The 12,362-nt window shown below is 49.1% G+C and overlaps 1 protein-coding gene and 2 pseudogenes across 2 annotated transcripts; 1 reads left to right on the forward strand and 2 right to left on the reverse strand.

The window, feature by feature from the left end:
- Positions 1–3,049: 3,049 nt before the first annotated feature.
- Positions 3,050–5,802, reverse strand: LOC112872784 (annotated as a pseudogene).
- A 2,023-nt stretch (positions 5,803–7,825) lies between these two features.
- On the forward strand, positions 7,826–9,394 carry LOC112872785 (annotated as a pseudogene).
- An 81-nt stretch (positions 9,395–9,475) lies between these two features.
- LOC112876674 (lecithin-cholesterol acyltransferase-like 1) lies at positions 9,476–11,211 on the reverse strand. Of its 2 annotated transcripts, none has more exons than XM_025940831.1 (2): positions 10,797–11,211; positions 9,476–10,598 (listed from the first exon to the last, which is right to left on the reverse strand). In XM_025940831.1, the coding sequence occupies exons 1-2, from the start codon at positions 11,195–11,197 to the stop codon at positions 9,731–9,733; spliced, it is 1,269 nt and encodes a 422-aa protein (XP_025796616.1). In that variant the 5' UTR covers positions 11,198–11,211; the 3' UTR covers positions 9,476–9,730. The 2 variants fall into 2 exon arrangements, with proteins under 2 accessions (XP_025796616.1, XP_025796615.1); XM_025940830.1 differs by having other exon boundaries at positions 9,476–10,613.
- Between the last annotated feature and the right edge of the window lie 1,151 nt (positions 11,212–12,362).

Consider the following 12,362-nt stretch of genomic DNA (forward strand, 5'->3'; position numbering starts at 1 on the left):
AAAACAGATTTACGACTGATCTATTTTGTTTGCGTCTTTCAGCGTTACGGAGCGTCGGATCGTCATTGGATGGCTGCGATCGGTTTCATGTGTAGATTTTGAATCGGGTCCTCCTGTGACATGTTTCAAGCCCAACAGTGGTTATCGGGCCCGCTTGGGTGGCTTCGGCGTCCGTTAACTGTTAGCTGTTCGGGTTGGATTCGGATCGGGTAAAAAAGCCGTTGTTTTTTTTTCTTCGAGCACGACCCGACCCAACTAGTAGGTCGGACAAAATCTGATTTTTTTCATGTTCAGTTTTTGATCGGTTGGGTGTACGCACGCAAGATATATATATTTTAAATTATTGTGGTGATAAAAGAGTTGATAAAATAAAGTAGCATGGTATTCTACGTAAATAATTTGAGAGGAGAAATGAACAAAATTGATATACCATTATAATTAATTAGCTAAAATAATATTATTAGGTACCGCTTGCATCCTTAATTGGGTTGGACTTTTTCAGATTCCAGTTAAAAAAATCAGCCCATACCTAGATCCACTTTTACGGCGGGGTCGTAAACATCGGCGTCGGGTAGGGTCGGGTGCATCGAGTCGGATATAATCAAGTCTAGTCCACGTGCTCGGCGTGTGCGCCAAATCACTTGACACTGCCGAAGCTCGATTGCACACTGACATGGTTCAGGGCGATACCCACCATTCTTTACTTACGGGGTGTTGAACGGAATCACAACGTACACTGACATGGTGGTCGGTGGAAGAAATTTCCAAATTAAAAGGGGAAAACGAAAAAAGGAGTAAAACTAAATTCCCGAATGAAACAAGATGCAAAAGTTCATTGCAGAACTCCAACTGTTCCTGAATCAAGTTCTTTAATTTCTTTTGCTTCGGACGCAAACTTCTCATGAAATATGTCATGGAAAAACTATCCTAACCTTACTAAACATGTTCATCATCATTGCGACTAAAAATCCTACAATCAGTATACTTTATATATATATATATATAAATTTATTCTACACGCGCGGCGCTTATATATATACACGTACCGCTATTTCATACCTAGATATGGAATATTATTCCATGACCGAGCCACCCCCTACGCGCGTCCGAGCGCTCCTTCACTGAGCGTGCGTCCCTCCCTCGCTTCGTGGAAAAAAAATCAGCTGCGTTGCCGGTTTTGCACGTCACGGACAAAAACCAAACGTACCCGCTTTGCCGCTTGGCTTCACGTGACAAACCAGGACTTCACTTTGTTTGTCATTTGTGCTACAGTCATGCGGTTCATCTCTACCATGTGAAAAAAATTAGAATTTAGAATTTGAGTACCATGGTGATAAACTCAGAGAATTTTCAAGTATAATGACTCTTCAACTAATTAAAATAGCTAATTATAATGACCAGTTCACGCAAGACATTTTGCAGGATTATATACGATTTGCAAGTGCTATTTCCACTTGAGGGTGCCAATCTTTATGATTCAAATTTACATAGCAAAATTATGGACCTTTCAACTAATTAAAAGAGCTAACTATATGAATAAATAAAAAAGAATTAGCATCCAGAAAATCTGAACAAAGTATACAAGAAGAATTTACATATCGTGCATCTAGAATCTAGCTAGTGATTGGCGTACAAGTGAAGGAAAGAAACATGTGTGCAACGGCCATCGCCTGTATCAGGCACAAGCATATGATTCCTTTGGAATCCATCATCACATCATAAAAGGGTTAAAATGGATCACATTACAAGCATACAAAATGGATGTCTCTGAAAGACGCGTGAACCATCACGCTAGCAAGAATCTACTATACTTCAGTCGAGATATTTCAGCCTTCACCATCATCTCACGGCTTGTTTAGAGTCAGTCCTAACGCGACCAATCTGTTGTAATGTGATCTTGGAGCTGCAGGCAGAATGGTCAAGCACCCATTACATGCATACTATGACAGGTTTAACATATTTGCTAGCAGATGCAACTTGGACATTGTTGTTTGATATCTCACATATGATGGTTAACATTAGAGCATTTGAAAAAGGATCGGATGAGTACACTCTAGTTTCTAGTCTAAATTGCTACAAGCCTGCAAGATGGAAACCTTCAAATTAAGCATTTGATACATCCAGCAGCAACAGTAGTTACTAAATGATTCAGTAAACAAATTGGATGGGCGATCGGACATTTGGGAAACATGTAACACCTAAATTTACGCAACCAGAAAGATCTGCTACTGGATGCAGCAGCCAGAAACACACGAGCTGAAGGCTGTAGCAGGCTAGTAGCACACAATCACACAGAGAGTACCAACAACACAACAATATATAAGGTTAGAGATATACCGATTCAACTATTAGCCAGCAGCTAGGAATGCAGATGATGACATGGTCTAGATGAACTCATACTTTATAGCCAGAAGATGAAGGACAGTGATAACGCAACCAATGTTAAGTTTAAGGAGTCAAAAAATGTACAAAGTAAGGCATATGGAGCTGCTGATAGTGCTAGATGCAGAAAATGTACACTTTTCTAAAGCTTTAGGTTCAGAAACCAAAACAATTCTCTAGTCTCTATTGATTTACCCAATCCATCATACTAGAACTGTATATATTTTTAGTTTTGCATATCACTTTGCAAATTTGTTCTTAGACTGTTGAAGTCATGTCAATATAGCCATTACTGTTCCATCTAGGAAACCTTTCGTGCTAACAACAATCCAATCTTAAGAGAGTAGTACCGGCAAGATCATACACCAGTAAGATCAAGAAGATGCAAACTAACCAAGGCAAGAAGCATCTAACACTTGTATGCACCTGGCCACTACAGAAACCGCAGACAAGGGTGTGCTTCATCAGGCATCAACAGCATCAGCCCAGACGGGTCGCCGCATGCAAGGCCGCAGAGATCATTAAGCACACCCCATGCATGATCTGAATGTAGGGGCACAGGGCTCTCATCCTGACGAGCATCTTCTCACTAATGAAAGGGATTAACCCACCCAAATTGAAACAGTCACTGGTGCAGCAGATGACACAGAAGAAAGAATTGTAATTTTCAGTACCTCTTCTTTTCAATCACAGTGGCAAAACAAACAATCAGGAACAGAGCACTGAAATAGACATTATCAGACTTCAGAGCAAGCAGATACTGAATTTTCTATAGCCATAGAATCTGAATTTGGCAAAACAAACAATCAGGAACAGAGAAGTGAAAAAGACATTATCAGACTTCAGAGCAAGCAGATACTGAATTTGATATAGCCATAGAATCTGAATTTTTCTATAGCCATAACATCAATACTCGAACCAGGGAGATCACGAGCATTGTACATTGCATAGTCACATGTGATGCAAAAACGATGGTAGACAAAAAAAAATCAATGCACGAAAATCACGTGGATTCAGAATCAGTAGCAGTACCTTATCTCAATGAAGGGGACAAGCCAAAACCCAATCATAGATTCATGCCCACCAGGTCGCCATCAATGATGTTCCTTACGGATCTAGCACCGGCATCCATGGAACCTGCTCAGCGGCCTTGCTCCTGCTGTCCTCCATGGATCTTGCAGACGATCCCATTCTCTACACGGCTCTCCATGGATCTTGCAGCCGGTACTCCCTTTCTCTCCACGGCTCCTATATATTAAATCAGCGAGGCCATACCCGGAGGCTCCATGCTGCAACTGCAACTCATGTCCGCCCTGTTCTCCATTTGAGGTGGCCTGCTTCTGATCGGCCTTCTGCCCTGCCGCAGCTCGCTGCAGCTCCTTCCCTTTCCCCCACAGAAACGTATAGAGCCTCAAGATGACGAGCAACGTCCCCAGTATGCTGCAGATCATGGAAGCAAGCAGCCACTCATCAGATCAGAGTATGCAACATTTACACTGACATTTGCTGTATTTGCTACAGTAGTTATAACACAGCACTGAATAAATCGGGTTGGAACATCTCTCCGCTCAGCAACAAGAACTCTCACCTCCCCAAGAAGATGCTGGTTCCAAGCAACACCGAGTCCATAACCACCGTGGCGATCATCGCCAGTGAGTTGAACATGGGCAGGTAGATCGGCCCGCGGCGCTTGATTGCCCATGACATCAGGATAAATGCCACACCAGTGGTGAACACCCCCCTGTTTGGAGATGGAAGAACAGGTGATCAGCACATCATATTTCGAATAAAGGTACACCATGGCGTGCCGCCTTACCGAGTATACAACTGTCAGAAGTTGAAGGTCCCATTTGAGCGTCCATGCTGATCTCTTCGGGTCGATCAGGATGCCAATCGCAAATGCTTGCAGGCTGCCTGACAGACATGTAAGTGTTGTCGCCCAATACTGGTACGGGAACACCTTAGTTAGCTTAACCTGTAGTGATATGAAATTTCAGTAAGGATGGCAAGTAAGAATGGAGTGTGTTCATACCTAATGAACATTCGTATCACTCCTTCAGAATAGATACATATATATAAAGCAAAATAACTGAAAGATTCTCATGACCGAGTAAATATGCACCTGTACGATGAACCAAAATGCATAACCAAGGCAGCTCCCGCATAGAAACAATGTCCCCACAAACATATTGTTGTGACGGGTAGGGCTTGCTGCTGTATGGGTCTGTGATCTCAGCAGGTGGGCAGGCCAAGGATGATGCACCAGCTTGCCTTTGTACAGGCTGACCATCATAGTTCCCCCAACACATGTCAAGATGCCTAAAAGCTTCATCCTTCCACACCAACTTGTGAGGACCAAGTTCTCTACCCTAAAGAATTTTTGCACATAGAGAGTCATGGTGAACTTGTTTTATTTGTCGCATTCTATTCAGATTTATATACAGAAAGTTTGAGTACCGGAGTATGATGGCGATGAGAGAGGTGACAGCAGGGATCAGATTCAGGAAGATGACAGAGTATGCGGCATTGGTGCTGCGCAGCCCATAGTAATATATAGCCCCATTGAAAGGATAGTCCTACAGCAGGCAGAAGTGAGAAGAGCTAAATTCAGAATTCTGACAATAATTTTCCTCAGAGAGTTACTGCAAGAATGTGGATCGATCTACCCTCCCAAGGAGACTATATATATACTACAACTGGGTGCATGCACAGTCACAAAAGTTCCCGGATCGATGGATAGAGGAATGTGGAACGTGGTACGTTGAGGGCGAGGAAAGCGCTAACCCGAATGTGGGTGCATGATGGTGAGGAGAGCGCTAACCTGAATGTAGCATTTAGGGAAATCCAACCCCATTCAACGAGATTTGGGATTTTCCTTATTATCATCTCCCTGCATCGTAAGGCAACCAAGAAACGACGAATGAGTAGTAACATACATAAGATGAGGCACATTTCAAGAAAACGAAATGTAACTTATCAATTCGTACACGTAATTTTGTTGAACAATTCTTCGATCTCTAGAAATGAAAGAATGCTAAGATTCAAATATTGCAACTTCTTTCTATGAGAGGATAATACCATAGACTTTTCATTTATTCGATCCTCAAGCACCCAAGTTCTATGTCTTCCAGTCCAGTCATGCATGTGCATTTTGGATATTTACCTCTCGAAGATGAGGGCGAGAGGTGCCACGGCGGCGGCGCCGATGAGGTTGCGGTAGGCAAGGAGCACGAAGGGGCGCATGCCGGTGTGGAGGGCCAGCTTGGAGAGGAGCACGAGGAGGATGGAGAAGAACTGGACCAGCACCATGCTCGCCGGTAGCATCATGGCAACCAGCGCCGCCTTGCTCCTGCTACTGCTGCTGCGGACACCACCGTTCGTCGGCTCGGGAGCGACCAGCTCCTCATCGGCTGCGGTCATTTCTTCCGATCCACGACGCCTTCCGTGCACAGCTTCCTTTCTCTTTTTTTTTCTCCTTTGGTAAGAGATAGAGAAGAAAAGAATAGGAACAAGCCAATTAACAAGGTGAGATTCGCCGTGCAATCCCGATTTGTTTCCAGGAGGGGGAATGCGATAGAAACATGCATGTTATGCCCATGCATGCAGAATGGTAGGTGGATCTTGACAGTCACTTGATACTTCATTCGTTCTATGGCTCAATAGCTCATCAGTAGTTTACTCCCGTCTCCAGTTGTATTTTGTGGCTTTTAGTAATATCGGTTTTTGTCAAACTTATTTTGGGAACTCGTCGTTTACATAATAAATAATATATATTATTTACCAAAAAAAGATTTTCTGTATTATGACCTGCCATTGTCACACAAAGGTGCACCACGTTGTGCCACGTCAAGTTATTGATTCCCAGCAACTTCTTTGATCTGTAAAGATGGCAACGGGTAACGGATATCCGCGGATATATCCGTTTGTCCAATAACAAGACTGCAGCCTGGCGGGGGGGGGGGGGGGGGGGGGGGGCGGAGGCGGGGCCTAGCGCCGCCGGCGGGCGGGCGGGGGGCGGCGGAGACCCGCGGCGCGCGAGGGCGGGGCCTAGTGCCGCCGGCGGGTGCCGGGGGGGTGGCCTGGCGTGCCCGAGGGGGGGGGGCGGCGGAGCTGGATCTGCCCGCGGCCGGAGCTTGGGGTGGGGGCGCGGGGCGGGCGGCCGGGGGGGGGGGCGGAGCTGGATCTGCCCACGGCCGGAGTTGGGGGGGGGGGCGGCCGGAGCCGGAGCCGTCGCCCGGGGGGGAGCGCTGGCGCGGGCGGTCGGGTGGGGCGGTGGGAGGGGGCGCCGGCGGCTAGGCTGCTGGAGTGGGGGTGGGAGTGTGGGAGAGTTAGGGTTAGGGTTTTCGTTATATATATGGTTTCGATGTGGATCCACATGTCAGATGCGGATTTCGGGTTTCGGGTACGTATAGTAATTTTTGTTACCCATTTTAAAAATATCCGTGGATATTATTTGCTACCCGTACCCGTACCCGCAGATATGAAATGGTACCCAAATCCATACCCAACGGTTTTTTACCCGCGGGTACGCGGATAATTCGTGTCCGTTGCCATCCTTAGATCTGTCACGCAAACAAATGGAGGCCACTAGCAACCATTTCGACTCTAGCATTACTACCATGCCACCAGAAAACAGAGGGGAGCGCACAAAGCTAGACATGAATACGAGAAGAGTTGCAAGATAGGCCTATATATTGGATCTCTTACAATCTTGGTGGTGTAGCCCTTTCCTAGCCACATGCAAGGATCGCCAAACGTCTATGTTGTTCTTGCCCAGCTTATTTTATCACTACAATGGTGGTTTACTGTGGTTCATGTAAGATGTGACGTCACCTTAGAAAGTATTCATCACATTTTTGTGTAGAGATAGAGGCTAGATATCTAATATTTTGGGTTTCCATGCATCATGGCTGAAATAAAAAAAATCCTTCAATCTAAATTATTGTTTTGAAACGCATGCTTTGAAGTTGTGAATTAATTGTAAGTATAAATTTTATATTTAAAGTGCCATACAGAAGATTCTTCTCTCAAATCCTAATTGGAATAGATTTTCGGAATTGTCAATGGGTTTCGTGGATAGACAGTGCTTCAAGTTTTTCAAATAAAGCAATATCTCACACTAAATACCTACAATAAATTACGGGTACACCAAAGAGAAGTGGCATAATATACCCACCTCATTGCCAACTGCACATACGCCAGAAATAAAAGTCTGGAACACAGTGAGCAACCTCAATTAAATGCAGTTCTGTTCACAACAACACCATCTGAGCCGACGAGAAGCGTCAGAGAGAAAAAAAAACCGCCTCAGAGGCACAAGGGAAATTCAGAAATTGGGTGGCAGGCTGGGGCCTGGGGTGCTACTGGAGCAGCCAGCTCGACGCGCGGCTCGCCGACGAGTTCGAGCCCGCCTCCGCGGCGCCGAGCTGAAGGGGAATAGGGGATGGTTCCGGCTGGGCTGTGGAGGAACCGCAAGGCGCTGCTGGAGGACCCCGCGCTGGCGCCGTGCTACGCGGAGCTGCTGCGGGTGGTGCATGACCCTGTCGCCGGCGACTACCGCGACGCCCCGGGCGTCGAGACCCGCGTCGTGTGTTTGCACGGTTTTAAATAGCCAGTTATAACTGCCGCTAAATCCGGCTATAGCTGCTACGAAGGAAAGTCACTGTGGCATTTAGTCCGTTAAAGCCGGCTATAGTCTGCTAAATGCTGGCTATAGCCCGCTAAACGCCGTAATAGCAGCGCCGCCGCTAAACGTCTTAGCCGGTGATTTAAAACCATGTCCTTCAACACCACGCGTGGCTTCGGCTCCGGTGATCCTGCCACCAAGTAAGAGATCCTTGCGCGAACCATTTTAACCAAGCTGCACATCGAAAAAAATAATCTCTACACCAAAAGAGGCAAGCGGACTTTAGTTTAGTTAGCTTGTTGTAGAGTGGAGCTAGCAACCACGGTTCGAATCTTTATATGCATATATTTAAACCATCTCATACAGCTGGGATTTTACAAGCTAATAATAAAAAAGAGGCATTATACTCCATCTTTACTAGCGTCAATCTTCTCAAACTGATCAATTTGCCTGCTACACTCGTCAGGACAGGAACACCTGCATGGAAAAACTCGTTCAGGCGCTGGAAGGAGTCGGATACAGAGAAAGCGAGGTCCTCTTCGGCGCGCCGTACGACTTCCGGTACGCGCCGGCGCCGCCCGGCGAGGCGTCCAGGGAGTTCTCCCGTTTCCTCTCGAGCCTGAGGGTGCTCGTGGAGCAGGCAAGCGAGAGGAACGGGGGCATGCCGGCCATCCTCGTGACGCACAGCCTCGGAGGCCTCCACGCCAACGTCTTCCCCAGCCGGAGCCCAATGGCGTGGCGCAGGAGGTACGTCAAGCACTTCGTCATGGCCTCCGCCGGCGCTGGAGGCGCCGTGTTTATGCTGCGGTTCGGCGGTTCCGGGGTCGTCGTCGCCGGCCGATCCACTGTCGCTCGCAAACACCGGCAGGAGCTTCGCCGGCGCGTTCTCGGTTCTGCCGCCCCCCAAGGTGTTCGGTCGCGCGCCGCTGGTGGGTCACGCGAGCCAAGAACTACTCCGCCTACGACATCCCGGAGTATCTCAGGGCCAGCGGTTTCTCCGTCGACCAGGTGGCGCGCTACATGACGAGGGTGCTGCCGGTAACGCTGAGTTTCGGCGCGCCGGCGGTGCCGATGACCTGCATCAACGGTATCGGCGTGCCGACGCCGGAGACGCTGGTGTACTGGGATGGCAACTTCGGCGCGAAGCCTGACCGAGTGGCTTACGGCGACGGCGACGGCGACGGGGCGACCAACATAGCGAGCTGGTTGGCGTTGGACACGCTGATCGGTGATGATCCGGAGCAGGGCTACTTCAAGTTCGTGCTGATTCGCAACACGAGTCACGGTGGGACTATCTCGGATGATTTTGCTCTCGACCGCCTGGTCAATGAGGTTCTTGAAGCAAATCGTGCCATTTTGGGCCAGTTTGTAGCTAGAGCTTCGTAATCCATACATGATTTGAAGTTCACATAATAAAATAAAGTGGTTTAACATATTTAATAAAAAATAATAAGAAAATCGCTCAATTAAACATTTTCAATGAAGCCCTCCAAACAAATCATGCCATTTGTTAGCCTTAGATCCTGTTTGGATCCAAGTGTTAATAGCTGAAAGTGCTAAATCTTAGCACTAGTTCATCCAAACGGAAGTGCTAATTAGGTGAGATAAACTTTAGTCAAAAAATTTGAGCAGGTGCATGAGTGCTAGGATGTGCTAAAGTTTAGCAACCAACTTTAGCTCGTCCAAACATTCGCTTGCTCGAAAGTCCCCGGTGCGGCTGCATTACCGTCTATTTGCTTCGAGAATCTCTGTGACCACGCACTGCAGAGCAAAACCATCCTTCATGATGCCGGAGTGCGTCGTGTTTGGGATCAAGACGGACTTGTAGTATTCTTGATCTGGGTCACCCCCAATCACCGTGTCTAGCGCCAGAAAGCTAGCCAACGTGATCATCCCGTCGCCGTCGCCGTACACGACCTCGGGTTCCGCGCTGAAGTCGCCGTCCCAGTACACGAGCTTCTCCACGGTCGGCGCGCCGATAGCGTTGATGCACGTCATGGGCACGATAGGCGCCCTGAATACATTCAGCGTCGCCGGCAGCGCCCTCGCCCGGTAACGGGCGGCCACCTCGTCGTCCGAGAACCCGATCGCCGCGAGGAACTCCGGCAGGTCGTAGGCGGAGTAGTTCCTTGCTCTCGTGATCAGTAGGGGCGCGTGGCCGAACACCTTAGGCGACGGCAGAGTAAGGAACGCGCTCGCGAAGCTCCTGCTGGTGTTCCCGGACAGCACGTCGCCGGTGCCGGAGGCGAGGGTCTTCAGCGGACCCACGGCGCCTCCGGCGCCCATGGAGGTCATGACGAAGTGCTTGATGTACCTCCTGCGCCAGCGCAGGGTGTTCTGGTTGAGGAACGCGGCGGCGTTGATGCTGCCGTGGCTGTGCCCCACCAGGATGACCGGCCGGCCCCGGTTCCTCTCGCTCGCGCGCTCGACGAGCCGCCGCAGGGACGAGACGAAGCCGGAGAAGTGCAGGTTGGGCTGGCCGGGCGGCGCCGGCGCGTACCGGAAGTCGTACGGGGCGCCGAACATGTTCTCGCCGTCTCTGTATCCGACTCCCTCCAGCGCGTCCACGAGCATTCTCATGCAGTCGTTCCTGCCGCGCCGCCACCCGGATCGATCGAAAAAGATTTCAATTAGTTTCGAGAATTCTAGTCAAAATCCGTCCTTAATTTTAAGATGTTCTTGAAATAGAAAGCACTATGAATTCCAGTCGAAGTGTTTTCAGTAGAAAAAAACTGAAAAAAAAGAAGACCATTAGCAGAACTGCAGAAGCATAGGAGCAGCAGCTTACTTAATGGCAGGATTGTCGGAGCCGAAGCCGCGAGTGGTGCCGAAGGACACGACGCGGGTCTCGACGCCCGGAAAGTTGCGGTAGTCGCGGGCGGCGGGGTCGTACACGAGCCGCAGCTGGTCCGCGTAGCACGGCGCCAGCGCGGGGTCCCGCAGCGCCGTGTAGTTCTCCCATAGCCGGAACCACCCCTCCCCCTTGCGCGCGCCGCAGCCCGGCGCCGGCGGCTCGTACGCGCCGGCGAGCCGCGCGCCGAGCTGGCTGCAGACGTGGCCCGGGAGCAGCACGACGGGGTGGAGGTCCGGCGGCGCCGCGGGCGAGCGGCCGCCGTCGCGGAGGAGGAAGGGCCACGAGAGGAGGAGGAGGAGAGGCGGGAGCAGCAGCCGGTGGAGCTGCACCTCCATTGTGATGGCGCCTGGCCTGCCTAGCTAGTACTGCCTGCTACCACTACGTGGAGTGGCATATAGCATTAGCAACCGAAGTGGCCATCGGACACGTTGGCAACGATCGATAGCTCGGGTATTAGCGGCTGACGCTGCGGTGCAGTTGGGTGTCCACGTAGAGAGAGGTAATGCAGGAGAGCGAGAGGTAGAGCGACAGGATTGTTGGATTTTGTGGTGTGCCGATTTCTGACGTGGCTAGTTGCTTTCCTTTTGAAAGGATGGTTTAGATTGTGGTCTTCCCTTGGCCGCATTGGCTGTGACTATGAGCGCCTCCGAGCTGGGGCGGACCAAGAAATTGCCTGGGCCCCGGCTGAAGTATCTGCTGGCTCCGGGGAAAAAATTCCGTGCAGGAGGGCTGCAAATCGCGGCCTGTGCAGTCCTACCCCCGATACGAGCCATCTGTCCGCCTAGCAGATCGAACGGCAGACTGGTGGAGCGCCTCCTCCCCTCGGCTCCACCGTCTAGAAATTGCGGCTCGGCTGAGCCTGGAGATGCGGCTCAGTATTCCCCCACCCGCCGCCGTCGTCCCCCACCTGCGATCCATTTTTTTTCAGAATCAAGTACTGACATCTTCTTTCTATTTCAGTTTCTGATCATGCTGAAAAATTGGCTGCTGATTAGAAAGGCCAAGTTAGAAGATGATGGCTTTGGTTGGAATCAGTCCTGATCTTCAAGAGTTCTCCACCGGTGCTTGCAGGGCAATAGTATATTGATCAAATTACAATTGTACAGAGATCTTGTATTGACATGATCAAGTGTCCATGTATGATGTGCGCATGTACAAAGATTCTGTATTAGCTAAGTGTCCATGTACAGAGATCTACACGGGGTCAATGTACAATATATATTTATCTGAAATATACATATGGATGTTTTGAAATCTGCAACATCAAGCAGCTAACTGTTAAAGGTGCTGCATGTCTAGTTCAAATGTTCAGAACACATGAGAGGAAATCGGCAGTTCGTCAGGCTATAGTCTCTTCCTGAAATTCAGGTTAACAATCAGGAAGACATAATTCTTTGGAATGATGCTGGCAGCCTGACATGAAAAGATAATTGCTGATATAATTTGAGAGAATAGATCACACATGAAAAGAGCACTAGCTGTATGGATGAAACATTTGGT

Source organism: Panicum hallii, chromosome 9 (genome assembly GCF_002211085.1).
Source record: "Panicum hallii strain FIL2 chromosome 9, PHallii_v3.1, whole genome shotgun sequence".
NCBI lineage: Eukaryota > Viridiplantae > Streptophyta > Magnoliopsida > Poales > Poaceae > Panicum > Panicum hallii.